Source organism: Canis lupus, chromosome 35, assembly GCF_048164855.1.
Source record: "Canis lupus baileyi chromosome 35, mCanLup2.hap1, whole genome shotgun sequence".
NCBI lineage: Eukaryota > Metazoa > Chordata > Mammalia > Carnivora > Canidae > Canis > Canis lupus.
The window spans coordinates 1,627,276-1,655,185 of NC_132872.1; the positions used below are offsets into that span (position 1 = coordinate 1,627,276).

The 27,910-nt window shown below is 38.7% G+C and overlaps 1 protein-coding gene across 1 annotated transcript; it reads right to left on the reverse strand.

The window, feature by feature from the left end:
- Window positions 1–368: 368 nt before the first annotated feature.
- PIGX (phosphatidylinositol glycan anchor biosynthesis class X) lies at window positions 369–27,584 on the reverse strand. Its single transcript, XM_072811664.1, has 6 exons — window positions 26,501–27,584; window positions 23,963–24,026; window positions 16,091–16,232; window positions 5,732–5,945; window positions 3,443–3,543; window positions 369–949 (listed from the first exon to the last, which is right to left on the reverse strand). The coding sequence occupies exons 1-6, from the start codon at window positions 27,582–27,584 to the stop codon at window positions 806–808; spliced, it is 1,749 nt and encodes a 582-aa protein (XP_072667765.1). The 3' UTR covers window positions 369–805.
- Window positions 27,585–27,910: the final 326 nt, after the last annotated feature.

The window sequence follows — 27,910 nt, forward strand, 5'->3', positions numbered from 1 at the left end:
TCTCTCTGTCTCTCATGAATAAATAAAATCTTAAAAAAAAAAAAAAAAAAAAAGGAATAACCAAACTTGATATTAATAATTTCTTAACTTTTCTTTTTTTTTTTAAAGATTTTTATTTATTTATTCATAGAGACACAGCTAGAGAGAGAGGCAGAGACACAGGCAGAGGGAGCAGCAGGCACCATGCAGGGAGCCTGATGTGGGACTCGATCCCGGGTCTCCAGGATCACGCCCTGGGCTGCAGGCGGCGCTAAACCGCTGCGCCACGGGGCTGCTCCAGTAATTTCTTAGCTTTTCTACTTTACTTTCTTTACACTCTGGATGATAAACTTTAATATTCTCATACAATTAATGTTTAAATAAACTGATTCATCCAAAATATTTTATTTATTTATAATGATTTTCTCAATTTTTAGTTGAAATTAAAATGTTTTTATTCATAAAATGAGAGTAATTTGTCTCTAATACATACTCATTTTCGTAACCGAAATTAAGATAAAATCACTTCTCACAAAATAAATATTTATTTAACAAAATTAAGTTTCTTCTATTGGCACTTGCTTGAAGATTATTAAAGGTCTCTACCATAGAGGACTAACTTTTGGAATTGGTTTAAAATCGGTCCAAAATTTCCTCTAGGAGACAGAATTTTAGCCATAGATAAAGACAAAAATAATGACATAAATCTAAAAGAACACTTCTAATCACAAGTAAACAGGTCTTATTTAGATTTATGGAAAGTAAAAAAAAAAAAAAAGAAAAAAAGGATTTATGGAAAGCATTTAACTCCATAAAACTATAAAACTTATAGGGAAAAATGGCCATATTTGAAAATAGCCAAAAGGATCAAAGTAGAACACAGGATGGTAATAAGCAGAGTCACAGAACATACTAAAGAGGTATGTATAGTCAGTCCCACTGGAACCTGTAGAGTCACATTCTTAAATACCTAGAGAAAAAAAGAGAGAGGGAGATGTTAGAGACATTTAAAATGCATGCCCTGAGGTGAGACCACTATTTCTTTGATTTTTAATTTTTTTCTTTTACTATCTTTCACCCAATGCTACACCAGACCCAAGGCTACACCACATGTAACATTATTGTTTGAGTGATTCTTTTAGATTTTTTTTATTCTTTTAGATTCAATATTTCATTTAATGTAACAATCAGACTTAATTCCCACAATAATCCTTAAATTCTCATTAGTTTAGACTTTTTTTTTTTTTTTTTTACTTTCTACCAGATGCTGGCTATCTCCCATTGTCACCTCTGTAATCAATATGAACATTTACTTCCTTTTACTATATTTCATATTAGAATACAGAGTTCTCTCTCAGTTAAAGCTCTAAAGGAAGAACATTAAAACAACAACAAAGCTAAGGTATCCATTCACTCCTGTTTTGCTGTTTCTCTCTCCAAAATAGCTTTTAAAAGTCTGTTATTCACAAATTACAGAACTGAATGTGTCTTTTACTGTTAAAACATCAAAGTTGTTGTCGGCCTGCCCAGCAATACAAGTTCTCCTATGTTCAACTTAGTCTCTATTTTCCCTTGGTTTTGAAAATAAAGGGGTCAATTAGAAACTCTAGAAAATTTTATGGTTTAAAATAGGTTTTTAAAAACATTAAAATTTAGGTAACTTAGGAATGCTTTTATTTTTGGTTCCTTTTTATAAATATCTGGAGTATAATTTCACATCCAAAACAAATTTTATCAACATAATCTGAAATTATGTTGATTGTTAATCTGAAATTCATCTTTTAAAAAAATAGTGTCTTAAACCAACAAGCCTTAGTGTAGATCACTACTTTAGTAATGGTCACGTAATTTTCTGGTATATATATATAAACAAGAAATGTTAACACACACACATACTTCAAAGGGCTTAATTATGACCTCTTATTTCAAGTTACATAGTCTAAAAGACAAATGAATTCAGAATGTTTTAATAAGGTAATTACTTATTTTGTCATAATGCACACTACCAGTATATTAATAAATCGTAAATACTAAAAAAAAAAAAAAAAAAAAAAAAATAAATCGTAAATACTAATTATACTCTTCACTCAAATAAGAAAATCACATGTTAATCTCCAGATGTATTTTAGAGTTTGAAAAAAGATTTGGGTTCCATTTGGTAATGGAAATCTACTCAAAAACAACTTTACATTGCAAAAGATATTAGCACAGTCATACGTCATACCAATTGTCATTTCTCAGAGTTCCCCACTGCAAAATAGCAGTGGTTTGTAGGGAGCCTTTAGCTTAAGTAGTTGTTTTCTAAGCTAGCTGGTAGACAGACTTCAAAACAACGCCAAGAAAAATATTATATCCCCAATAGCACGTATGAGCAAATCTGCTTTATGTTTATCTGACAGGCTGTCTGTTGGTTTCATTAACATTTTAAATGTATTTTACTTTTGTTGCAGACTCAATTTGATTCCTTATAAAAGTAAATTGTAAAAATGATGACACTGATTATGCTATTCAATCAAAGAAAGGAGGCCTTAGAATTAGGGACAAAGAGAAACAGACATTAAAACTATCAGTTAAAATGCAGCTCAAAAAAGAGGAAGGAAAGGACAGATAAAGGAGAGAAAGAAAAGAGATGGCTGTGTAAGATTTGCCACTCTGAAGAGAGCAAAGACAACCATGTTAACTAAAGAAGGTAAACAGAAAACTGTACACTCCTTAGACAAAGCCACTGTTAATGAAGTAAGAATACTTACCTAATTTATTAACTGAAAACAGGGCTGGAGATCAAAAGTATAAAAATGGCCAGCCACAACCTGGATTTAGATATATAAATAGCAATACAACTATGTAGAAACTTTATCACAGTTGTATTACTACTACTTGGGAGTCTTTATTTTCCTTTTCTCACTTGTTCTGTTCAATATAATGAAGTCAACTAATTTATTTTAAAATTAATAAATAGTTCTAAATAAAGTTGTATTAATGAAGTAGAACCAAGAATGAAATTGGACCACTTTCTTACACTACACATAAAAATGAACCCAAAATGGATTAAAGACCTAAATGTGAGACATGAAACCATCAAACTCCTGGAAGAAAAAATAGGCAGTAATTTATATGACATCAACCATCGAAACATTTTTCTAGATAATGTAAAACCTGGACAAACCAGTGTTTTTCATTGCCACCCCTTTAAAAAGCGTAATATAGTATTAGCTATACTAAGACTCTAGACCAATGAGGCATGAATTAACCCTAAAGCTCCAGTCCCCAAATTAAATGACTCTATGATTCTCTAGAAATGAGGAACCACTGTTGCCATTAGTAGCAAAGGAACAACATTAAAAACAAATAGAACACAACTTTCAAAGGTAGAATATAAAATGCTAATCCCTTAAATGTGGAAGAAACATTGAGTTTTAAATAATGCAGTATGATCGAAAAACAACATAAAATATTAACTTACAGATTTATATTTCATATTGTTCCACTGGCAGATATCCTTATTCTTCAAAGTACAAGGAGCTGCTACTTGTGACTGAGCCCAGCATTTCAAAATTGGCAATTCTGAGAAAAAGTGGTAGATCATCATATCAGAAAACCTGTATCTGGACTAGATGCTGGGTGAGTCTTTCATGTTGAGATATAAGTAATCACTTTGCTACACAATGTACGTGACCTGAATCCATCCATCACGTGCTGTTTTATTTCAGCAGCCTGTTATAAGTGGATGCCTAAGAAATTACAAACTACCAAGATTGTGCAGAAGTTAAGCATGACATCTTAACAAATCCCATTTAGTAGGAGCTACTTTTTAAAAATGTTAACTTAAACTTTTTTTAAAGTTTAACATATATTCAGAAAAATGAACATATCCTAAGCACACAAATAAAAAATTTCCAGACTAAACAGACCCATATAAAGAACATTCAGACCAAAACAAATAAACAATATCAGAACCCCAGAGGCTCTCTCAAGAGAGGACACTTTTTTTTTTAAAGATTTTATTTATTTATTCATGAGACACAGAGAGAGGCAAAGACATAGGCAGAGGGAGAAGCAGGCTCCACGCAGGGAGCCTGATGTAGGACTCGATCCCAGGACCCCAGGGATCACACCCTGAGCGGAAGGCAGATGCTCAATCTGCTGAGACACCCAGGCGTCCCAAGAAGGCACTTTTTCAAACTTTAAAGTAATTAAAAGAAAGAAAACTAGGTTGGATGAACGAATCTAACAAAATTGAACATTTTACATTTTTTCATCATGAAATGTATGATGGCAGCAAAGTATGATTAAAAACTTCCTATCTCCCAGTCTTTAATGCTACTGATTTGTGAATATTCTAATCAACCCAAATTTGGAGATACAAAGAACCGAAATCTGAAAGGGGCTTCTTAAAGTCTTGATTCCAGGAGGAGTGAAAATGGGGAAGCATAGTTGTTTTTTTTTTTTTAATTTACTCAAATGCACACATAAAAACAGAACAATTACACCTGAAACCAAAAACTCATGGCCAACATTTATAACCAAATTAGGTATTAAAGTATCCCCTCAGGGCAGCCCCAGAGGCACAGCGGTTTAGCACCACCTTCAGCCCAGGGTGTGATCCTGGAGACCCAGGATCCAGTCCCACATCGGGCTCCCTGTGTGGAGCCTGCTTCTCCCTCTGCCTGTGTCTCTGCTTCTCTCTCTCTCTCTTTCTCTCTGTCATGAATAAATAAATAAAATATTTTAAAAAAAGATAAGGGATCCCTGGGTGGCACAGTGGTTTAGCGCCTGCCTTTGGCCCAGGGCGCGATCCTGGAGACCCGGGATCGAATCCCACATCAGGCTCCCGGTGCATAGAGCCTGCTTCTCCCTCTGCCTATGTCTCTGCCTCTCTCTCTCTCTCTCTCTCTCCCTCTCTGTGTGACTATCATAAATTAATTAATTAATTAAAATAAAATAAAATAAAATAAAATAAAATAAATAAAATATCCCCTCAAACACAAAAATCTATGCAAGTGGAGACAAAAGCATCATCAGCTGCAAGTCCTGCAATTCAGCATGAAGAGAAAAAGCAGCACAGGGGCAGAGGATCAATGGTCAAACAAAAAGAAACACACCATTGTATGTGTGGTCATAAAAGAACACAGCACCACCTAGTTTTGTCAAAAAGATCAAAGCTGAATCCGATCACACCTCTGGAGCCAGCAGCCAATTTCCAGGAAATATAGATGAACAGCACAAGTACAATCACCAAAACTCCAACTATGAGAAACTAGATAGGTCAAATGACCCAGGTTTCTAGACAGGTGAATTTAAAAAAACAAAGGGTAAGAGGAGGAAACCTATAAATTAACAAACAATGGAAATACACTTCTTTAAATGGGGAAGACGAAGCTTTACTAAGAATGCCCACTTGGGTGAAAAAAGTATAAAGAAACATAAATAAGTGATTAAAAGTCAGGATGTGGGTTAGTCTTAAAGAAAAGGAAGAGGTTATGATTTAGACAGGACACACAGAACTGCAACTAGGGTGAATGGCAAAGTTCTATTTCTTTACCTGGGTGGGAGTTACAAGGGTATTTACCTTATAATAATTTACTAAACTATATGTGAAGTTTTTTCTTTATCTATGGTTTATTTTACAATCAAAAAGTTAAAAAAGAAAGAAAAAAGAAACTTGCATTTGTCATCCCTGTCCTGGACTTCAGACTTGCCACCATACCTATATTTTTATTTTCAACTCTCAGAAAAGACTTGCAACCCTCACCTTGGTCACAATACATCAATAAATCAGGGTTATTGACCACAATAAAGGTTTCCCCATCTTTACTATGTGGCCGATGATAGCGGTAGTGCACAGGCAAAAAAGCTTGGAAACAGTCAATGCACTGTGAATCTTGTCTGGCGTAAATTAGAACTTCAGATTCCTTGGACAAATAATTGGGAGCTTCTATATTAAAATCTTCCGAAACCATCACAGCCTGTCAAAAAGAAAAGAGATATTAATCCAGAAGAAGAAATGAATGGGGAAGATTAATAAATAAAAGAAGACTGCTATACAAATGAACAGAAATGTCAAATTGACTATCCTCACAAATAATTTGTTTCATTCTATCCTCAACTTTAAATAGAAAACACAAGATGTGATCTGTGTTTATTAAAAGTTTGTTTACTGGGATCCCTGGGTGGCGCAGCAGTTTGGCGCCTGCCTTTGGCCCAGGGCGCAATCCTGGAGACCCGGGATCGAATCCCACGTCGGGCTCCCTGCATGGAGCCTGCTTCTCCCTCTGCCTGTGTCTCTGCCTCTCTCTCTCTCTCTCTGTGACTATCATAAATAAATAAAAATTTTAAAAACAAATAAAAAATTTAAAAATTTAAAAAATAAATAAAAGTTTGTTTACTAAAAGTAAACTGAGAAAATCGTACTCTAGAGTATGAAATTTCTCCATAATAAAAATTATGTATTTGTAATATTCTTATCAATTTTTGTTTAGGTAACAAAACAGGTACTATGAAAAGAAATTCTGTGAATATAGAGCATTATTTAATAAATATGAAAACTATGACAAAAACAGTTAACCTAGTATTAGTTTGCAATGATTGGTATCATTCTGGTAATTTCCTGTTCTTCAGAGAAGCAGGCAAGATGGCAGTGAGTAAGACAGAGCACTGTGGTCAGGAAGTCAAAGCAAAGGTCAGCACTCTTCCTCTATTAGGTATAAAAAGTTTATAGAAAAATAGTAAATGGTTCTTTGCAAAATTAATATGGTCAAAGACCATTTTAAAATAGGTATTCTATGGGGTGCCTGGGTGGCTCAGTTGGTTGGTTAAGCATCTGCCTTCGTTTTTTTTTGTTTGTTTTGTTTTGTTTTTTAAAGATTTTATTTATTTATTCATGATAGACATAGGGGGAGAGAGAGGCAGAGACACAGGCAGAGGGAAAAGCAGGCTCCATGCAGGGAGCCTGATGTGGGACTTGATCCCGGAACTCCAGGATCGCACCCTGGGCCAAAGGCAGGCGCTGAACCGCTGAGCCACCCAGGGATCCCCAAGCATCTGCCTTTGGCTTAGGTCATGATCCCAGGGTCCTGGGATTCAACCTCACATGGGGTTCCCTGCTCAGTGGGGAGCCTGCTTCCCCATCTCCCCTCTCCTCTGCCACTCTCTCTCAATAAAAATAAATAAAATAAATACAATAAATAAAATAAAATAAAAAAGGTATTCTACAGGCACCTGGGTAGCTCAGTTGGTTAAGTAACCAGCTGCTTTTGGCTCAAAGTCATGATCCCAAAGTCCTGGGATTGAGCCCTGTGTTGGGCTCCTTGCTCAACAGGGAGTCTGCTTCTCCTTCTCCCTCTGTCCCTCCCTGCTGCTTGCTTTTGCTCATGCATGCTCTCTCTCAAATGAATAAAAAAATCTTTTTTAAAAAATGGGTATTCTACACTAAAAGTAAAAAATGCATATACAGCAGAAATTAGTCCTAAATTATAATGTGTGTATATATTATATTTATATATCATTCACACATATTTATGTATAAACACACAGACACATGCACACTTATATGTATTTACACACACATATATAGGCACTATATCATCTATGAGTGTGTGTACGTGTGTGTGTACAGAGGTATAAATATACAATCTGTCTCTAGATTCTCTATGTGAAACCCGACATATCTCCAAGAAAAAATAAGAATTAACTTCTTCCCATAAGGCCAAACATTTCAATTCTCCTGTGATACCAAGTGATGTATTTTTTCACATGTTTTTCCTTCTCTATTAATCAAAGGAATAAAAATATTCATTGGCAAGGGCCATAAAAAATTCATTGGCAAAGGCCAAGGAGTTATATAACCTTATGAGTCATAATAAACTAAAGGTGATCAAATTAAACCACTGTCCCAATGAGGGCATTGTTTAAGGATCCAGTCACTGCTAGAATACTGTCAATGACTAAGAGGGAGGTTATTACTTTGAGTCATATCATTTTATCTACTGTTAAAAGGTTATTCCTTTTTCCTTTTTTTAAGATTTATTTATCTGAGAGAAAGAACAAGAATGGTGGGGGAGGGGCAGAGGGAAAGGAATAAAGTCCCAAACATTCCTGGTGCTGAATATAATCCCACATCCTGGAGCTTATAACCTAAGTGGACACCAAGAGTCAAAGGCTCAACCAAATGCACCACCCAGACATTCCCCTATTCCTTTTTTATAAGTAGAAATCTAATGTTCTGGCCTACAATATTCATAACTGTCCTTATTTACAGTATCTACAATAAATCTGTTCCTTCTTTCACTAAGGGACACTCAAACATCTCCACTAAATTTTCTTGCCCTTAGAGAAATAGTCCTGGTTCTCTTGGGGTTTTTGTGTTTGTGTGTGTGTGTGTGTGTGTGTGTGTGTGTATATATATAGTATATTTTTTATATTTGAATTATTGGGAGTTCGATTTTGTATATATTATATTTTTATATTATTGGAGTTCGATTTGCCAACGTATAGTGTAACACCCAGTGCTCATCCCTGTCTCTTGGGTTTCTTATGACATAGTTTCCAAATCATTTATCATATTAGTTACATTTGGAAACACTCAAGGAACACAGTAGTAATAATCTTCTTTTTTTTTTTAATTTTTTTTTTAAAGATTTTATTTATTTATTTATGAGAGAGACAGAGAGAGAGGCAGAGACACAGGCAGAGGGAGAAGCAGGCTCCATGCAGGGAGCCCGACGTGGGACTCGATCCCGGGTCTCCAGGATCACACCCCAGGCTGCAGGCGGCGCTAAACCGCTGCGCCACTTCTTTAGCCAAAAATTGCATTAGCTTTTTAGCAGTCTTTTTTTTAAAGCTTTTTAGCAGTCTTATTTCTATGAGATATTTATCTATATATAGAAGATAAATATATATACTTTTTTAAAAATATTTTATTTATTTATTCATGAGAGACACAGAGAGAGAGAGAGAGAGGGAGACAGAGAGAGACATAGGGAGAAGCAGGCTCTATGCAGGGAGCCCAACGTGGGACTCGATCCCATGTCTCCAGGATCACTCCCCGGGCTGAAGGCGGCGCTAGACTGCTGAGCCACTGGGGCTGCCCCAATATATATACTTTTTTAAAAATTAAGACTTAGGGCAGCCCCGGTGGCTTAGCAGTTTAGTGCCACCTTCAGCCCAGGGCGTGGTCCTGGGGACCCGAGATCGAGTTCCACATCGGGCTCCCTGGATGGGGCCTGCTTCACCCTCTGCCTGTGTCTTTTTTTTTTTTTTTTTTTTAAGATTTTATTTATTTATTCATGATAGTCACAGAGAGAGAGAGAGAGAGGCAGAGACACAGGCAGAGGGAGAAGCAGGCTCCGTGCACCGGGAGCCCGATGTGGGACTCGATCCCGGGTCTCCAGGATCGCGCCCTGGGCCAAAGGCAGGCGCCAAACCGCTGCGCCACCCAGGGATCCCTCTGCCTGTGTCTTTGCCTCTCTATCTGTGTCTTTCATAAATAAATAAATAAAATCTTAAAAAAAAAAGTTACACGTAAATCAAAGAAAACAAACAGCCCAAATTTTTCTAAATCTTGCGAACATCTAATTTTTTACCTTATGTATATATGACTTGATAATAATAAAGATATCTTTCTTTGAGTACTTCTTATATTGATAAGTATTTCATTAAATGGTTTATATACATTATATACATTATCTCTTTTCACAAGGACCCCATTTGGTAGGAACTATTAGCCCTATTATATAAATGAGCAAACAAAGTATCAGAGTAAACAAACAATCTAGTAAGTAGAGGAGCCAAAATTCAAAGCCAGGTCAAATGGACTCCCTTATTCAACTAGGTTAAACAAAACAAAATAGCCTAGTTTGGCTACAGGCATACCTTAGAGATATTATGGGTTTGGTTCTAGACCACCAAAATAAAGTGAGGCAGATGAATCTTTTGGCTTCCCAATACAAATAAAAGTTACATTTATACTATATTGTAGTCTATTAACTGTGCATTATGTCAAAAAAACAATGTACATACCTTAACTTAAAGATAGTTAAATATCTTTAAGAAATTCTAACTAGGATCTAAACTTTCAGTAAGTTATAATCACTGATCACAAATCACCATAACCGGGGCAGCCCTGATGGCGCAGCGATTTGGTGCTACCTGCAGCCTGGAGTGTGATCCTGGAGACCTGGGATCAAGTCCCACATCGGGCTTCCTGCATGGAGCCTGCTTCTCCCTCTCCCTCTGCCTGTGTCTCTGCCTCTCTCTCTGTGTCTATGAATAAATAAATAAAATCTTAAAAAAAAAATCACCATAACCAATATAATAATGGAAAAGTTTGAAGCATTCCAACTGTTACCAAAATGTGACAGTGGGACATAAAGTGAGCAAATGCTGTTGGAAAACTGACATTGATAGGTTTGCTCAATCACAGTTGGCCACAAATCTTCAATTTGTAAAAAACAAAAAACAAAACCTCCCCCCACCATATCTGCAAAGTGTAATAAAGTGAAGCACAATTAAGGGAGATATGCCTGTAGCTAAAATTAAGCATAATAAGTAGAAATGGCATAATGTATATTCCTGATTGTGGTATTTAGAATTTATGATGGCACTATGATCTTCAATTTCTCTAAATATTGAGGTTTTTTATTTTTTACTTATTGTTTATTTTTTCCATAGAAATAAACATATGGTAACTTCCCAGAAATGGAGAATTTTTTAATGTGAATTGAAACTGGGATATAGGGGATCCCTGGGTGGCTCAGCGGTTTGGCGCCTGGTTTCAGCCCAGGGCATAGTCCAGGAGACCTGGGATTGAGTTCCACTTTGGGCTCCCAGCATGGAACCTGCTTCTCTCTCTGCCTGTGTCTCTGCCTCTCTCTCTCCCTCTCTGTCTTACATGAATAAATAAAACCTTTAAAAAAAAAAAAAGGAAACTGGGATATAATGAAAATTAGGCAGACAGAAAGAGTAATTTGGCCTTCAGAGAGGGCTATGCTGGTCAATGAATTATTTGGTGATGGTTCAAATACACTGGGCATCTAAACCTCAAAAATCAGCCCTATATGGGTTTCTTTGCAAGTACTAAAAATATTCTAGAATTAAATAGTTGTGATTGTTGTACAATTTTATGAATATACTGAAAACAACTACATTAGGGGCACCTGGGTGGCTCAGTTGGTTAAGTGCCTGACTCTTGATTTTGGCTCAGATCATGATCTCAGAGTCGTGAGCCCGAGTTGGGCTCTGTACTGGGTATGGAGCAGGGTGCTTAAGATTCTCTCTCTCGGGCAGCCCCGGTGTCTCAGTGGTTTAGCACCACCTTCGGCCCAGGGTGTGATCCTGAAGACCCTGGATTGAGTCCCAGGTCGGGCTCCCTGCATAGAGCCTGCTTCTCCCTCTGCCTGTGTCTCTACCTCTCTCTCTCTTTCTCTCTCTCTTTCTCTCTCTCGTTCTGTGTCTCTCATGAATAAATTCTTAAAAAAAAAAAATTAAAAAAAAAAAAGATTCTCTCTCCCTCTGTCCCTCCCCTCCCCCATCTCTAAAAAAAAAACACCTACTAAATTGTACATTTCATAAGGGTGAATTTCATGTATGTGACTCGTATCTCATTTTTTAGAATGAGAATCATTTTTTTTACGTGAACTTCAACAAAGACTCAAATCCATTTTAAACAAAGATCAATTAAGAACCCGCACAAGCTAATCCACAAACAATTTGAGTTTTGACTATGAGTTTCTTAAAACCTAGCTACAACAGGAAAAGGGAAAAATTGTACAAGTACGTACATCATTGATATGTGATCAAAAACTCAGAGAGCTGGTGTGTATGTCATTTAGATTTAAAACAACAGAAAAAGGGACACCAGGATGTCTCAAATATCTTACTCTTGATTTAGCTCAGGTCTTGATCTCAGGGTGTTGATATAAAGCCTTGTGGTGGGCTCTGCACTAGGTGTGGAGCCGCTTAAGATTCTCCTCTCTCCCTCTGCCTTCCACACCCAGTCATCTGCACACGTGTTCTAACTAAACTAAAATAAATAAATAAATAAATAAAGTAACAGAAAAATATTTTTGGACATCATACTCTGACAATTGAAGGTAAACTGGACAATGTCTGGATGCCAGTAGATTTCCTAAATATATGCCAAAACCACCAGTGCAAGGTTCATGTGTATTGTAGCAAATGGCAGGATTTTCTTCTTCTTTATAGGTGAATAACGTCCCATTGTATATATTCACGTACATATTTTCTTATCCACTTATCTGTTGATGGACACTTAGGTTGCTTCCATAGTTTGTCTATTGTGAATAATGCTGCGAGGAACATAGGGGTAGAGATTTCTCTTCAAGATCATTCAATCACAGGTGTAGTAGGCCATTTGAAGTTGTCCCACAACTATTACTTCATTCACTTTTTATGTTACTATTTTTTTGTTTTAGGTAGTTTCTATTGCTGTGTCTTCAAGCCTATTAATCTTTTCTTCTACAATGTTTGAGATGCCATTAATTTTATCCAGAATATTTTCTCTCTCATATACTATAGTCTTAAACTTCACAAGTTTAATGGTATCCTTTATCTTCCACATCTATACTTAATTTTTTGAACATATGGAATACAGTTATAATAACTGTTTTCATGGCTTGTCTGAACATCTGGGTCAGTTCTGGATTGGTTTTGATTGGTTCATTTATCTCCTCTTTACAGGCCAGATTTTCCCCCATCTTTGCATCTAATTTTTTGTTACAATCAAGAAATTGTGATCTTGATCTTGTTGGGGGCTGGATATTTCTACATTCCTATAAGTATTCTTGATCTTTGCTTGTATGCAGTAAATTTATACTTGCAAACAGCCTGATTTTTTGAAGATCGTGCTTTTACGATTTATCAAACAGGACTGCCATGATCTTCAGTCTAGGGCCAGTACCATTCACTACTGAGTAAAAGTTCTTCTGTTTACCTAATGCCCAAAGAATTATGAGGCTTTTCTTAGCATGACTGCTGGGAACAGACACTACCACCGGCCCCATGTGACTGTCAGACACTGTAACCTCTAATTCTTTCTATTTTTTTTTAAAGATTTTATTTTATTATTTGACACAGAAAGAGAGAGACAGAGAGAGAGACAGAGACAGAGACAGAGGCAGAGGGAGAAGCAGGCTCCATGCAGGGAGCCTGACATGGGACTCAATCCCGGGTCTCCAGGATCGCACCCTGGGCTAAACCACTGAGTCACCTGGGCTGCCCAACCTCTAATTTTTTCATATGTTTTTTTCCCCAGCAACAAGTACTTTCCTCACATACATGCACTAATCAATACTCGACTATGTACTTGAGGGGAACCTTTTATGGATCTCTGGAGTTGTCTCTGTACAATTTTCTTCTCTTTACTACACTGCCTTGTGAATTCTAGTGGCCTTGGTCCCCCAGAATTTCACCTTCATCTTCTCAACTCAGGAAGGTCACCAGGCTCTGCTTGGGTTCCTGTTCCCTGTACTACAGCCTGACACTCTCCAAAGCAATAAGCTGAGACAGTCATAGAGCTCACCTTATTTATTTCCCATTTATTCCAGATATCACTGCCCTCACTGCCTGATATTCAATTATTTTTTTCCATTATTTCATATATTTTGTCTATTTCTTGGTTGTTACAAATGGGATAGTAAATCTGGTCCCTGTCTTCCAACGTGGTCAGGGTATAAGTCCTAATACTACCTATTTTAATTGAGTAAAACAGGATTTCAAAAACATAGCATTTCCATTTTGACTTATAGAACACCAATTTCATATGCTTCAATCTAATATTATGCTGTTTTCAAAGAACGTGAGAGATTTTGAATACAAATATCAAATAGCCCTACCTAAAAATGCAAGGAGATTCATTTGAAGTACCTTACTCATGGTACCTCTGTTTAAGGCTTGTCTTTATTTACAAATTGCTCACAAACCATCACAAACTCCTTACAAAACATTTTATTGCTACCATCACTCCTTTAATTTGAATCCAGTGTTCTATTTGCTGTAGTCAAAAATTTTATCTCATGGAATATTCAAGATCTCAATCTAAATTATAAGTACCAATCATTCCTTACATATAAATTTCCTTCTATCCAGTCATACCCATCATTTAATACCACTTGTTGAGACAAAGTTTCTCTGCACAAAGAATTGGACCACGGTCTCAACTCAGCTAGACAGAAATAGCACCGCAAATATCAAGAAATCAAATTCCGATTATCTGTGTATCACAAATGAGACATCAATTTGAAATGAAAAAAGTTAATTCACTTAAGAGGCTTATAATTACAATTAGAAAATTAGGAAATAGATAAAAGCTTGTCAATCAATCCAGAGTGGCATTCTTTGCCTACCCAGTTTTCTTGTTACAATTAATCTGTACATACCTCAATCTCATCCTACCAAAAGAGTAGGCATGTGATCTCTTTTTGGGTACTCCTATGCCAAAAAATTCCTTTTATTAAATATATATTTGAATTTACAAAACAAAAAATATTTTATTTATTCCTGAGAGACACAGAGAGAGAGGCAGAGACATAGGCAAAGGGAAAAGCAGGCTCCCTGTAGGGAGCCCGATGCAGGACTCCATCCTGGAACTCCAGGATCACACCCTGAGCTGAAGGCAGACGTTCAACTCCTGAGGCATCTAGGCGTCCCAAAATTCCATTTTCTTAAAACATGGTAGGCAATTTTATTAAAGTTTAAATATGATTCCAATCCATGTCATACAAGGCAAGAACCACATTTAAATTTAAAACCTATTATTTGAAATTTTAAAAGCCTCATTCAGAATTTATGACTCAGTGAAGGAAAGAAACATATGAGGAAAAAACCAAAGAGGTCTTTCGACATGTGTACATGTACTGGGACTGCCATATGTGAACATATTTATGTAAACTGCTATATATGTGCAAAAAAATTGAACACAGGAAGAAACTAATAAGTAATTAATTAATTAAAACAGGTGAAGAAATTGACCTAAACCACAATTAGAAATAAACTGATATCATAAATGACTCCAAATATATTTTGCCTCTTTTATATTTATATATAGGTTATAATCTTACGAACAAAGATGATGTTTCCCAAAATTTAATAGGAATCATCTGAGTTGTTAAAAACAGACTTTTAGGTCCAATCTAGACCTGCTGAAGTAAGCTCTCCCAGGAAGACATAATCTGCACACAAAGTGGCCCAAAGTGATTCTTGCCAAAAGGCAAAGAACCCTATAACTAAGGGATAAAATTGATTTCTGGGAAGAGCAACAACTTTGCAATTAGACAAAACTAGATTTATCTCTTGGCTCTTCCATTTACCTATGTGATCCTGGATAAGTTATCTGGCCTCTCTGTGCCTCAGTTTCCTTATCTATAAAATGGAGAAGTAATACTTCTAGGGTTGTTATGAAGATTGATCTATGCAAAGGGTATGGGACCTAATCTTTCTCTAAGGCTTAATCTTATCTTGCTTCATTAAAAAAAAAAGATATTTGGCATACAGATATCCGATAAATATCAGCCTCCTTTCTTCCCACAGCCAAATTATATAGATATTAGTGTATATGTCACTCTAACAATACTGTTAAATGCTGCTGAAACAGTATTTATTAATCATAAATCTTCTCAAAGACATATAATTTTCTTAGTCACAAAACTAGGAACCATTCTAACAAAAAGCATTTAACTAGCTCAGTTTAGTCGGCTTATTACTAACAAGTCTGACACATATCAATCACTTTTTAAAGAATACAGCCATCCTACCTAAAAAAAAGTTACTTTATACACTTTAACAAAATTAATAAACAGTAAAATGCTGTCCTATTATTTTTCCTTAATCCAAATTATAGCATTCTTTTTTTTTTAATTTTTATTTATTTATGATAGTCACACAGAGAGAGAGAGAGAGAGGCAGAGACACAGGCAGAGGGAGAAGCAGGCTCCATGCACTGGGAGCCCGACATGGGATTCGATCCCCGGTCTCCAGGATCACGCCCTGGGCCAAAGGCAGGCGCCAAACCGCTGTGCCACCCAGGGATCCTCAAATTATAGCATTCTTAAAATAATTTCTCTCTCAAAAAAAAAAAAAAATCCTCTAATAGTTGTACCTCTGTTATGTTGCTCTCTTGTAATGAAGCCAATTCATACGGATCCACAAGAAGTCCTGTCGGGATGTACTGTTTAATTAAGAGTCGGCAGGTCTGTAAGTCCTCAATGCTCTCTCCAAATTTCACTTTTATTAAAAGGTCTCTGTAAGACAAGTATGTTTAAAATATATATTTTCAATTATTTTTTTCATTCAATTATTAAAAGACACAGCATAACATTACATCCAAATTAGTGCAAACATGATATTTCAAATTCAAAATCTATTTTGCTTAATGTTCACTTAAAAAAAATAAAAATAAATTAAAAAATAAAAATAAAAAAAACAAAACAAAATCTATTTTGCAAAATGTTATAAAGCCAAATGAAATATTTATATCAGAACCACTCATTAGATCTTTTGTAAATTCTTGTCAAGAGTCACAGTATAGTATTAGTGTGAAAACAGATAACCATCAACAGAAAGAGAGTCCAAAGACAAACACATACACATACATATGGCAATAAAGATACCCACATGATTTGATGGAGAAAGGAGCATCTTTTCAACCAAATGGTACTGAAATAACTAGATATCTATTTGGAAGAAAAATGAACCTCTTTTTTTAAAAGATTTTATTTATTTATTCATGAGACATGGCCGGGGGGGGCAGAGACACAGGCAGAGGGAGAAGCAGGCTTCATGCACGTAGCCCGACATGGGGCTAGATCCTGGGTCTCCAGGATCAAGCCCTGGGCTGAAGGCAGCACTAAACTGCTGAGCCACCCAGGCTGCCCGGAAGAAAATGAACCTTGACCTCAACTTCATACCACAGACAAGTATTAATTTGAAATAGATTATAAACTTAAATGTATAATTGTCCCAGCTTTCTGTCTGAAGGCACACCATATGCAGGGAAGGAAATCCAGAGCACCACATGGTGGTTTTGCTTAATTATAACACAGAGACAGAAGTTAAGGGAGTCTTGAAGTAGCTGGAAGTCAAGGTGCTAAATTCCAGAGAAGAGGGAACTATTTAGAAAGAGTTCTATAAATCTGTTTTGCATTCCCCTTGAGTTTTTGTTGAATACTAAGAAAAGCATAAGTAAAGTATAACTCCAAAAGATTGGGCAAAGAATGACCAGGGCACAAAAAAATGAGAAATTCTAAAGTTTCACACACTGTCGAGAGAAATTTGCATTCCAACCAACCAAAGTATAGAGACCATAGCTTTTGGTAGACATACCAATAGGACAAGGCCTTAGCAGTTAAATTAGCCTTGCAGTAAAGGCCACTTTAACTTTAGATCTATACAAAAAAAAAAAAAAAAGTTAAAAGGATCAAACCGATAAACAAGTAACTGCTAACAGAAAAAATAAGCCAAAAGATTAAAAAATCCTCATATCTAATCTACACATTCACAATGTTCAGTACCCCATCAAAAGTCACTAAACATGTGAAGTGTCTGGGTGGCTCAGTCGGTTGGGCATCCATCTTGGTTTTGGCTTGAGTCATGATCTTGGGGTCATGAGTCTGAGCTCCGCGTTGAGCTCCACATTCAGCATGGAGTATGCTTGGGATCTTCTCTCCTTCCCTCTCTGTTCCCCACTCAAGCTTGCTCTCTCCCTCTCTCTCTAAAATAAATAAATAATAAAATCATTTTTTAAAAAGTCACTAGGGGCACCTGTGTGGATCAATCCATTAAGCATCTGCCTTTGGCTCAGCTCATGATCCCAGGGTCCTGGGTTCCCTACTCAGCATGGAGTCTGCTCTTTTCTCTCCTTATGTCCCTCCTCCCCACTTGTGGTCTCTCTGCCTCTCCCTCAAATAAATAAATACATCTTTAAAAAAAATTTTTTTAATTTTAAAGGTCACTAAAGATGCAAAAAATCAGTGAAATGCCACAAATAACCAAGGAAGAAATCATTCAATAGAAACAGACCTAGAAATGACAGAATTGACAAAATTAGCAAAGGACATTAAATTGAATTATGCCCAACATGTTCAAAGGTTTAAAGATCTACATGAACACTGTGAGGGAAAGAGAAGACATTTTATATGCACAAAGAACTGAATGCAACTTTGAAATGAAAAACACAATTTCAAAATAAAAAAAAAAACTATCCAGATATGATTAAAAGCATTTACATACTGCAAAAAAGAAAAAAAAGATCAGTAACTGTGACAAAAGCAACAGAAACTATCCAAATTGAAGAACAGAGAAAAAATTGGGGGAAGAAAATAAAGAAACAGTTTCAGTGACCTTTAAACAATATCAGGTGGTCTAATATATGTATCAAATTAGAGTCCTAGAAAAAGAGAAGAGAATGTAGTAGAAAAAAATATTTAAGACCTAATGGCTGAAAATTTTCTGAATTTCATGAACACAATAAGCCCATAAATCCAAGAAACTCAACAAATCCCAAACAAGATAAACACAAAGAAAACCACAGCAAGATATATCATCCAGCCACTGGGAAAAATATCTTAAAAGCCATCAAAGGACAAAGAAACATTATGGAGAATAACAAAGAACAAGCCAGAGGACAATGGGACAACGTATTTAAAGTATTAAACAAGAAAAGGCCATCAATATAGAATTATATCCAAAGTGAAAATCCTTCAAAAATAATGGCAAAATATAGACTTAAACAAATATGAACAAAGAGAATTTGTCACTTCAAGAAATGGTAAAGGAAATTCTTTGGGCAAAAAGAAAATGATATCAGATAGAAACAAGAATCTACAAGAAAGACAGAAGAGCACAAGATAAGTATATGAGTAAATATAAGAACTTTTTATTTATTTTTAAATTGCTTTAAAATTTGATTAATAGAGAAATTGGAACCCTGTGCATTGTTGGTGGAAATGTAAACTGGTACAGCCAGTAAGGAAAACAGGATGATGATTCCACAGGAAATTAACATGGATGAATCTTAACCACCTTACATGAAATGAGCCAGTGACAAATAATGTATGACTCTGCTTATATAAAGTATCGAGAGTAGTCAAATTCATAGAAAGTGAAATGGTAGTTGCCAGGGGCTGGGGAAAGAGGAGAATGGGGGGCTTTAATAGGTAGAGCTTCAATTTTGCAAGATGAAAAGAGTTCTGTGGATAGATGGTGGTGATGGTAACACAATAATGCAAATGTCCTCAATGCCAGTCAAGTATACAATTAAAAATGGTTAAGATGGGGGATGCCTGACTGGCTCAGTTGGTAGAGCATGTACCTCTTGATCTCAGAATCATGAGTTCAAGCCCCATTTTGGGAGAAGAGCCTATTTAAAATAATTTTTTTTAAGTGGCAAATTTTGGGGTACCTAGGTGGCTAGTTGGCTAAGAGTCTGCCTTTGGCTTAGGTCATGGAGTCCAGGTCCTGGGATTGAGTCCCTGGTTGAGCTACACACTCAGCTAGGAATCTGCTTCTCTCTCTCCCTCTGCCCTTACCCCCACTTGTTTGTGCTCTTGCTCTCTCAAATAAACATCTTTTAAATAAATAAATAAAATAAAAAATGGTAAATTTTACATTATGTATTACCATAATTAAATAATAACAAAAAGCTATGACTATTTGAAGCAAAGATAACAGTAGTAGGGTTTATAAGTAAAATATAAAGTTGATATATGTATGGCAACAAAAGCACAAAAGAGAAGGGAGGTATGCCTGGGTGGCTCAGCGGTTGAGTGTCTGCCTTCAGCTCAGGGAGTGATCCCGGGGTGCTGGGATCAAGTCCCATGTTGGGCTTCCTGCATGGAGCCTGCTTCTCCCTCTGCCTGTGTCTCTGCCTCTCTCTTAGAGTCTCTCATGAATAGATAAAATCTTTAAAAAATAAAAAAGAAAGAAAAGAGCAAGAGGGGAAAGAAATTCCGATATTCTGATAGAAGATTCACACATCATTCACAGTATGGAATAATATTGGAAGGTAGACTATAAGTTAAAACTGCCCACTGTAAATCCTTGAAGTGACCAATTAAAAAGAGAGGTAGGGTTAATAAGCCAAAAACGGAGATAAAGTAGAATGCTTTAAATTATTCAATTTACCTAAATAAGTCGAGAAAAGTTTAGCCAGGACAAGTGGAAAAGCAAATAGCGGGGTGCCTGGGTGGCTCATGTGGTTGAGCCGACTCCTGATTTCATCTCAGGTCATGATCTCAGGGTTATGGGATCATGCCCTGAGTCGGGATCCATGCTGAGTAAGGAATCTGCCTGAGACTCTCCTTCTCCTTGTACCCCTCCTGCCACTCTGCCTCTCTAAAAAAGAATAAAAAAAAAAAGAAAATCATATGGAAAAAAAGTAGCAAGATGGGTGTATTTAAACCAAACCAACCAAATCAATATTTATAGTAAAAGTAAATACTCTAATCACTCTAATTAGAATGTAGAGATTAACAGACTGGATAAAATAGCAACAATTATATGCTGTCTATAAGACACACATTAATAATAAAAATATGGAATGGCTACATTAACATAAAAAATGCAGACTTCAGAACAAGGAAAATTATCAGGGATAAAGGACATTATACCAAGATAAAAGGATCAATTCATCAAGAAGCTACAATAATCCTAAATGTGCTGTATGCACCTGTATGCTGTATGCTTCAAAATATTCGTGTATTTTCCTTCACAGCAAAAACCTGGGAGAACTTCAAGGATAAATAGACAAATCTGCAATCACAGCCAGAGATTTTAATACCCCTCTCTCAATAATGGATACAATAAGTATAAAAGCAGTAAAGATAATAGAAGGCATGAACAATCTTCAATCATATTTATCTGACATTCATAGAATGGTCTACCAAACAAAAGCACACTATATAAGAAAAACTATATTCTGGGCAATAAAAGAAGTCTCTAGAAGTTTCAAAGGACTGAAATCATGTTGAGTATAATCTCTAACCACATGGAATTAAGTTAGAAATCAAAAGAAGACGACACTGCCTTCACCAAAGCCACAGCCTCAGGTTCAGTCGTCTTTGACTACTATGCCTGGCATATGCTGCCTGGAAGCTCTGGCTTCATAGGTGCTTGTGTAATCTCAGGTTTCTTAACCCCAGAAAGAAAAAAAATTGGTACCTCACACCCTGAAAATTCATTTAGAAGACTGAAATTAGGGACTTCTTTTAAATTTGGACATGGCTAACTGAGGAGCAACAAGATCCAACAGGCCAAATGCTGTAAATAAGACATGCCAGTTCAAACTAGTACTTCGGGGAGAGTCTGCTGCTGCTGGCAAATCAGTCCTAGTTGTTTCCTGAATTTCAAGACAGTACCACTGTGGCTACTTCTATAACCCAAAATGTCTATCATGGTAATACAACAGTGAAGTCTGAAGTATGCAATGCAGCTGATTGAGAATGATACTATAGCCTAGCACCAATGTACTACAGGGAAGCACAGGCAGCCATAGTTGAATATGAGAGCTCAAGTGAGAAGTCCTTTACAAGAGCAAAAAACAGAGAGAATTTCAGAAGGGGCACCTGGGTGACTCAGTGGTTGAGTGTTTGCCTTTGGCTCCGGTCATGATCCCAGGGTCCTGGGATCAAGTCCCACGTAGAGCTCCCTGCATGGAGCCTGCTTCTCCCTCTGCCTGTGTCTCTGCCTCTCTGTCTCTCTCTGTGTCTCTCATGAATAAATAAATAAAAAATCTTTAAAAACAAAACAAAACAAAGAACTTCAGAGGCAAGCGAGTCCTAACACTGTCACAGCTTTACCAGAAAACAAAGCTGACCTAGAATAAAGGAGCTGTAGATTTCCAGGAAACATAGTCCTATGCAGATGACGAGTTTATTTATTTATTTTTTAATTTTTATTTATTTATGATAGTCACAGAGAGAGAGAGAGAGAGAGAGAGAGAGAGAGGCAGGCAGAGACACAGGCAGAGAGGGAGAAGCAGGCTCCATGCACCGGGAGCCTGACGTGGGACTCGATCCCGGTCTCCAGGATCGCGCCCTGGGCCAAAGGCAGGCGCTAAACCGCTGCGCCACCCAGGGATCCCCTAGATGACGAGTTTATTATTCATAAAGACCTCAGCTAAAACATCAATGAATGTAAATGAAATATTTACAGTCATAGCTAAAAAGCTGCCAAATAATGAACCACAGAATCCAGGAGCAAATTCTGCCAGAGAAGAGTAGCAGAACTTACTGAACCCAGACAGCCAACCAGGGGTCAGTGCAATTAAACCACCAGTTTGAGCTAGCTGGAATACTCTCCTGCTTCCTAAATGTTAGTAACAGTGAAATTGGTGCACTTAAACCAGTCCAGTATGACTTCTAAAAAGAGGCAGTCAAGTTTCTAATACAGAATTATTTTTATTTTTATTTTTTAAAAGATTTTATTTATTCATGAGATACAGAGATAGAGAGAGGCAAAGACATAGGCAGAGGGAGAAGCAGGCTCCATGCAGGGAACCCGATGTGGGACTTGATCTCGGGACTCCAGGATCACGCCCTGAGCCAAAGGCAGACACTTAACTGCCAAGCCACCCAGGTGTCCCCAGAATTATTTTAAGTGTTTTGAAATTAATTTTTAATAACATGGATGTGTCCCTCTGCCTATTACAGCAATAGGAGGAGAAAATGAGAGTTGTGTGTCCACTTACTTTATTCAAGGGCTCGGGAAAATCATTTCTTATCACCAAATGACTATCTGGACCCTCAGTTAACCAGACAGTTCTATGAAAAAGTCTGTGAAAAACACTTTAAACTTACTGATTTGGACTTTGCGAAAATATGTTTTAAAAAGGAAGTTCTAGGGCAGCCCCAGTGGCGCAGCGGTTTAGCACTGCCTGCAGCCCAGAGCCTGATCCTGGAGACTGGGGATCGAGTCCCACGTCGGGCTCCCTGCATGGAGCCTGCTTCTCCCTCTGCCTGTGTCTCTGCCTCTCTCTCTCTCTCTCTCTCTATCACAAATAAATAAAAATTAAAAAAATAAATAAATAAAAATAAATAAATAAATAAATAAATAAATAAAACGCAAAATTTTAAAAATCGATATATCAGAATTTGTAAATCAAATATCAGAATCATTTCAAATTAATTACCTTAAAAACTCAAAGTTTAAAAAAAAAAAAAAAACTCAAAGTTTGGGAAGTTTTCTTACAGAACAGTTGCTATGACTTTTTATCAGTCCTTTAAATATCTTCAATACTGGCAAATATTCATTATTGAGAATACATTTATTTATTTTTTTAGTGGGCAGCAAAGCAAGGTTTATTGAGTGCTAATAAAGTTTAATGAAAGATAGAGTACAATGCTCCCAGAGAGGGAGGGGACTAGAGAGGGTTGCCTGAGAATAATATCTATTTTGGAAACAGCTTGGTCATTTGGAACTAAGTCTTATAAATCAGAAACAGTGATTTAGGGTGATATAATATCTTAATATGTGAGGTCACGGCTTTGGAGTATGATAGTCATAAATTTGAGTCAGAGCTCTACCCTGATTTCTACTAATTTAAATTCGCTGAACCCTACTTCTCTCATCTGAAAAGCGAAAAAGGCAATCACTTCTTGGCTTTCTGGCTAAGATCAAGTGAAAATCAAGAAAGTTATCATTATAGCCACTGTGAAGATTAAGTGAATCTTCTATATAGTGATGATTCACTATATAGACTTCAAGTGAATCTGGCCATATATAGGAAATAGATAGATAGATAAATAGATAGATAGATAGATAGATATTACACACGGTAAATAACAAACATTTGCTTTCTCTTCTCTACGGTCATTTTAATCATTATTTCAAACTGTGAGCCACATATGATAAATCTGTCACTTATAACACTTGTAAGAAAGAGATTTTCAGTTTATCCATTTCCCAGTTATTGATTTTTGCCCTAAATTATATGAAACAGTATTCTGACATAAGTAAAAGTCAGTGGGCAACTTACCTGTGGAAGCCATCTTTCAAAACTTCTTGCCTCAAAATAATTTCAGAACAAGTGGCCTTTTTGCCTATAAGAACCAGAAGACTTTTTACATTCAAATAAGCACTTAAATGAAAGAATATTTACATAATTAGAAAATAATTGTTTGAATAGGCCTTACTTGCCTGGAAAATCTAACCAACCTATAAACAAAACAAAGGCTTTTAAAACTTAAGCAATCTGAGCTACCTAAAAAGCTATTTCTAATACAGCATAGGCATTAAGAACATTGACTTTGGAGTTAAACTGCCTTTCAAATCCCATTCTGTCACTTAAAGCTATGTGACTTTGGACCATATAGTTTATCTCTCTGCTACTTGTCATGAGAATTTAATACATGTAGAAGCATTGGGAACAGGGTTTATCACACAGTTAAGAGCTCTATATAAGTGTTTGTCATTCATACTATTTTATTCAGATGATCCCAGGACACCAAAAGGAACAGAATGCTAAAGACAGGAATTTTCAGATTTAATCCTAGCTCACTGAAACTGTGTTTCACATACATATTGCCAACTTCTGTATCCTACCATCCACACCTGTAAAACTGAGAAGATGGAACATTTATACCTTGTGAAGATGTTGGGAATGTTTAAAACAGAGAAACAAAAACTTGAGGCTTTTCAAAGATTCAAAGGATTCCTTTTAAACTTAGAATAACCTAAAATCTCACTGTACTAACATCATGCAGAATTCAGATATTAAAACTATCACCCAATGTCAGCATCATAAAATTAAAAATTCAGAGGCGCTGGGTGGGGCGGGGGGGAGGGGTACTCAGTCAATTAAACATCTGACTCTTCATAGGGTTCAGGTCACCATCTCAGGGTTGTGAGATGAACCCCAAACAGGCTCTGCACTGGGTGTAGAGCCTGTTTAACGTTCTCTTTCTCAAAATAAGTAAATACACGATTCAGCTACTAATGACCATCAATTCTGCTAGGTGTCTTGCTATGGAACTTTACTCCATTTTCAAAAGCCAGAAGGAAGTACATGGAAAAAACATTAAAACAAACAAAGAAAATCATACACTACTGTGTGATGCTAAGTCTATTAGATTTATTCCTGAAAAGTCCCTTGAAATAAAATGATATGAAAATGAAAACACTGCAATATCCAAGGGAAGGTAAAAAGTATGGAAAAATAATGTTTATTAAATGATAACCATGTGACAAATCCTCTACTTGGGGCTTTTATGTGTTTTAACTTTCATAAACTAGCAAAATAGGTAGGCAATATTACTGCCATTTGCACACAGGAGGAAACTCTAATAAATAGTTCTAACTGGCTGTGGGCCATAACACTTACTCATCAGAAGCAAGATTTACCAGAGTTTTAAAGCCTAAGATATTTTCACTTTCCTAGCTATTTAAAAAAACCCTTATTTGCTTCAGAGAAACATATATAATCATTTCCAAAAAATAACTTTGGGTAGCGCTTGTACAAATCCAGATGTTTCATTATGTTAAATTTTAATAGGGGTGGAGAGTAAGGATTTATATCTAGCTATAGATTAAATTAGGAAAAAAAGGTCAGATTAATAGGCTTAAATTCTATTGGGACATATACTAGAGAATAGTAAATCACATTCATCTTGGGGTGGTAGAAAGACTAAGTTAGAAATAGTAGAGCAAATGGATTACTTATGATTTTTAAAGCCAAAATACCATTATCAAAATTAATTTGTTGCATCTGAATTGACCTTCGAGATTTTTCCACTTAAGGACGCCCGGGTGGCTCAGTGGTTGAGCATCTGCCTTTGGCTCAGGTCGGGATCCTGGGACGGGGTCCCACATCCAGCTCCCCCGCAGGAGCCTGTTCCCCCTATGCCTATGTCTCTGCCTCTCTCTCTCTCAAGAATAAATAAAAATTTTTTAAAAAGATTTTTCCCCTTAAATAGTACTTTATGGTGGCTTGAACTGGCTCTGGAAATGGACCTCTTTCTATTCATAAAATGTCAGTCCTGGGGCAGACCCGGGTGGCTCAGCGGTTTAGAGCCACCTTCAACCCAGGGTGTGATCCTGGGGTCCTGGGATCCAGTCCCACGTCGGGCTCCCTGCATGGGGCCTGCTTCTCCCTCCGCCTGTGTCGTCTCTGCCCCTCTCTCTCTCTCTCTTTCTCTCTGTCTCTCATGCATGAATGAATAAAATCTTAAAAAAAAAAAAAAAAATGCCGGGATCCCTGGGTGGCTCAGTGGTTTAGCACCTGCCTTTGACCCAGGGTGTGGTCCTGGAGTCCAGGGATCAAATCCCACATGGGGCTCCCTGCATGGAGCCTGTTTCTGTCTCTGCCTCTCTCTCTGTGTCTCTCATGAATAAATAAATAAAATCTTAAAAAAAGAAAATGCTAGTGCTGGAAGTCTTTCCGTAGCACCAAGTCCAGTTGTCTAAAAATTCACTTTGGCTTCATAATACTTCAAATAAATTTGGAAACCTAAAATGTGAAGACAAAAGCAGGGACTGGCTAGTCTAATATCCTCATTCTACAGATGGAGAAAATTACCTAATTTGTATGGACTTTCCTGATTGTAACGACTACTGCACGTCCCCACTACTCTGCAAGCTCCACGAGGGCTGGTCCACAGCAGCCAGCACACACTGCGACCCACCAACTCGCTTGCCCGGCCTGTGGCCATAGAACAGCTGCAGCCCAGTCCAACGAAGCACCAAAGAAGTTTGTAAAACAAAACTAGTTGTCCTCCCTGCCCATGCCTTCTCCGTGGCCTTGCGGGGGCCCCTGGGGACCAGGCTCCACGCATCCGGACACGTGACGGCCGCAGGTCTTCAGGACCGCTCAGGTGGAGGGCGGCCAGTACCACCTCTGAACCCCGAAGCCCGGCTCTCCGGGGGCGGCAAGCACCGGGCCGGCTTGTGACCACCGCGGGCTCACCCCGCAGGCGCCCGGGCCGCGCGGAGGCCGGGAGAAGTACAGCGGGACGATGCGCCTCCGGCGCCCCCCTCCCCGCACCCCCCGGGGCCTCCAGCGCCCCCGCGTGCTCCCCGCGTACTGCCCCCAGCGGGCCCTCCAGCCCCGCCCCCGGACCCTCCGGCCACGCCCCCTCGACCCTCCGGCCACGCCCCCGCGAACCCTCCAGCCCCGCACAAGTCCCCCCAACCCCGCGGACCCTCCAGCCCCGCCCCCGGACCCTCCAGCCACGCCCCCCGCGGACCCTCCGGCCACACCCCCGCGGACCCTCCAGCCCCGCACGCGTCCCCCCCACCCCGCGGACCCTCCAGCCCCGCCCCCGGACCCTCCGGCCACGCCCCCGCGGACCCTCCAGCCACGCCCACGCGGACCCTCCAGCCCCGCACGCGTCCCCCCCCCCCGCGGACCGTCCAGCCCCGCCCCCGGACGCTCCGGCCACGCCCCCTCGACCCTCCGGCCACGCCCCCGCGGACCCTCCGGCCACGCCCCCGCGGACCCTCCAGCCCCGCACGCGTCCCCCCAACCCCGCGGACCCTCCAGCCCCGCCCCCGGACTCTCCAGCCACGCCCCCCGCGGACCCTCCGGCCACACCCCCGCGGACCGTCCAGCCCCGCCCCCGGACCCTCCGGCCACGCCCCCTCGACCCTCCAGTCACGCCCATGCGGACCCTCCAGCCCCCCCCCCACGCGGACCCTCCAGCCCCGCCCCCCCCACGCGGACCCTCCAGCCCCGCGCGCGTCCCCCCCCGCGGACCCTCCATCAACCCCCCCCCGTCCCCTTCCTTACCGGCTCCGGCGGGGGCGGCCGGTGTGCCGGAGAGCCCCGCCGCCTCGCAGAGGAGCAGCCAGGCCACCGCCTGGACGCCCACGGCCCTGGCAGCCAGGACGCCGCAGAACGCGCTCCCCCACGGAGCACGCGGGGACGAAATGCGGCCGGAGGAGCCTGCGCGCGCCGCCCGCCGCTCCTAGAGCGCGCCGCCGCGTAGCG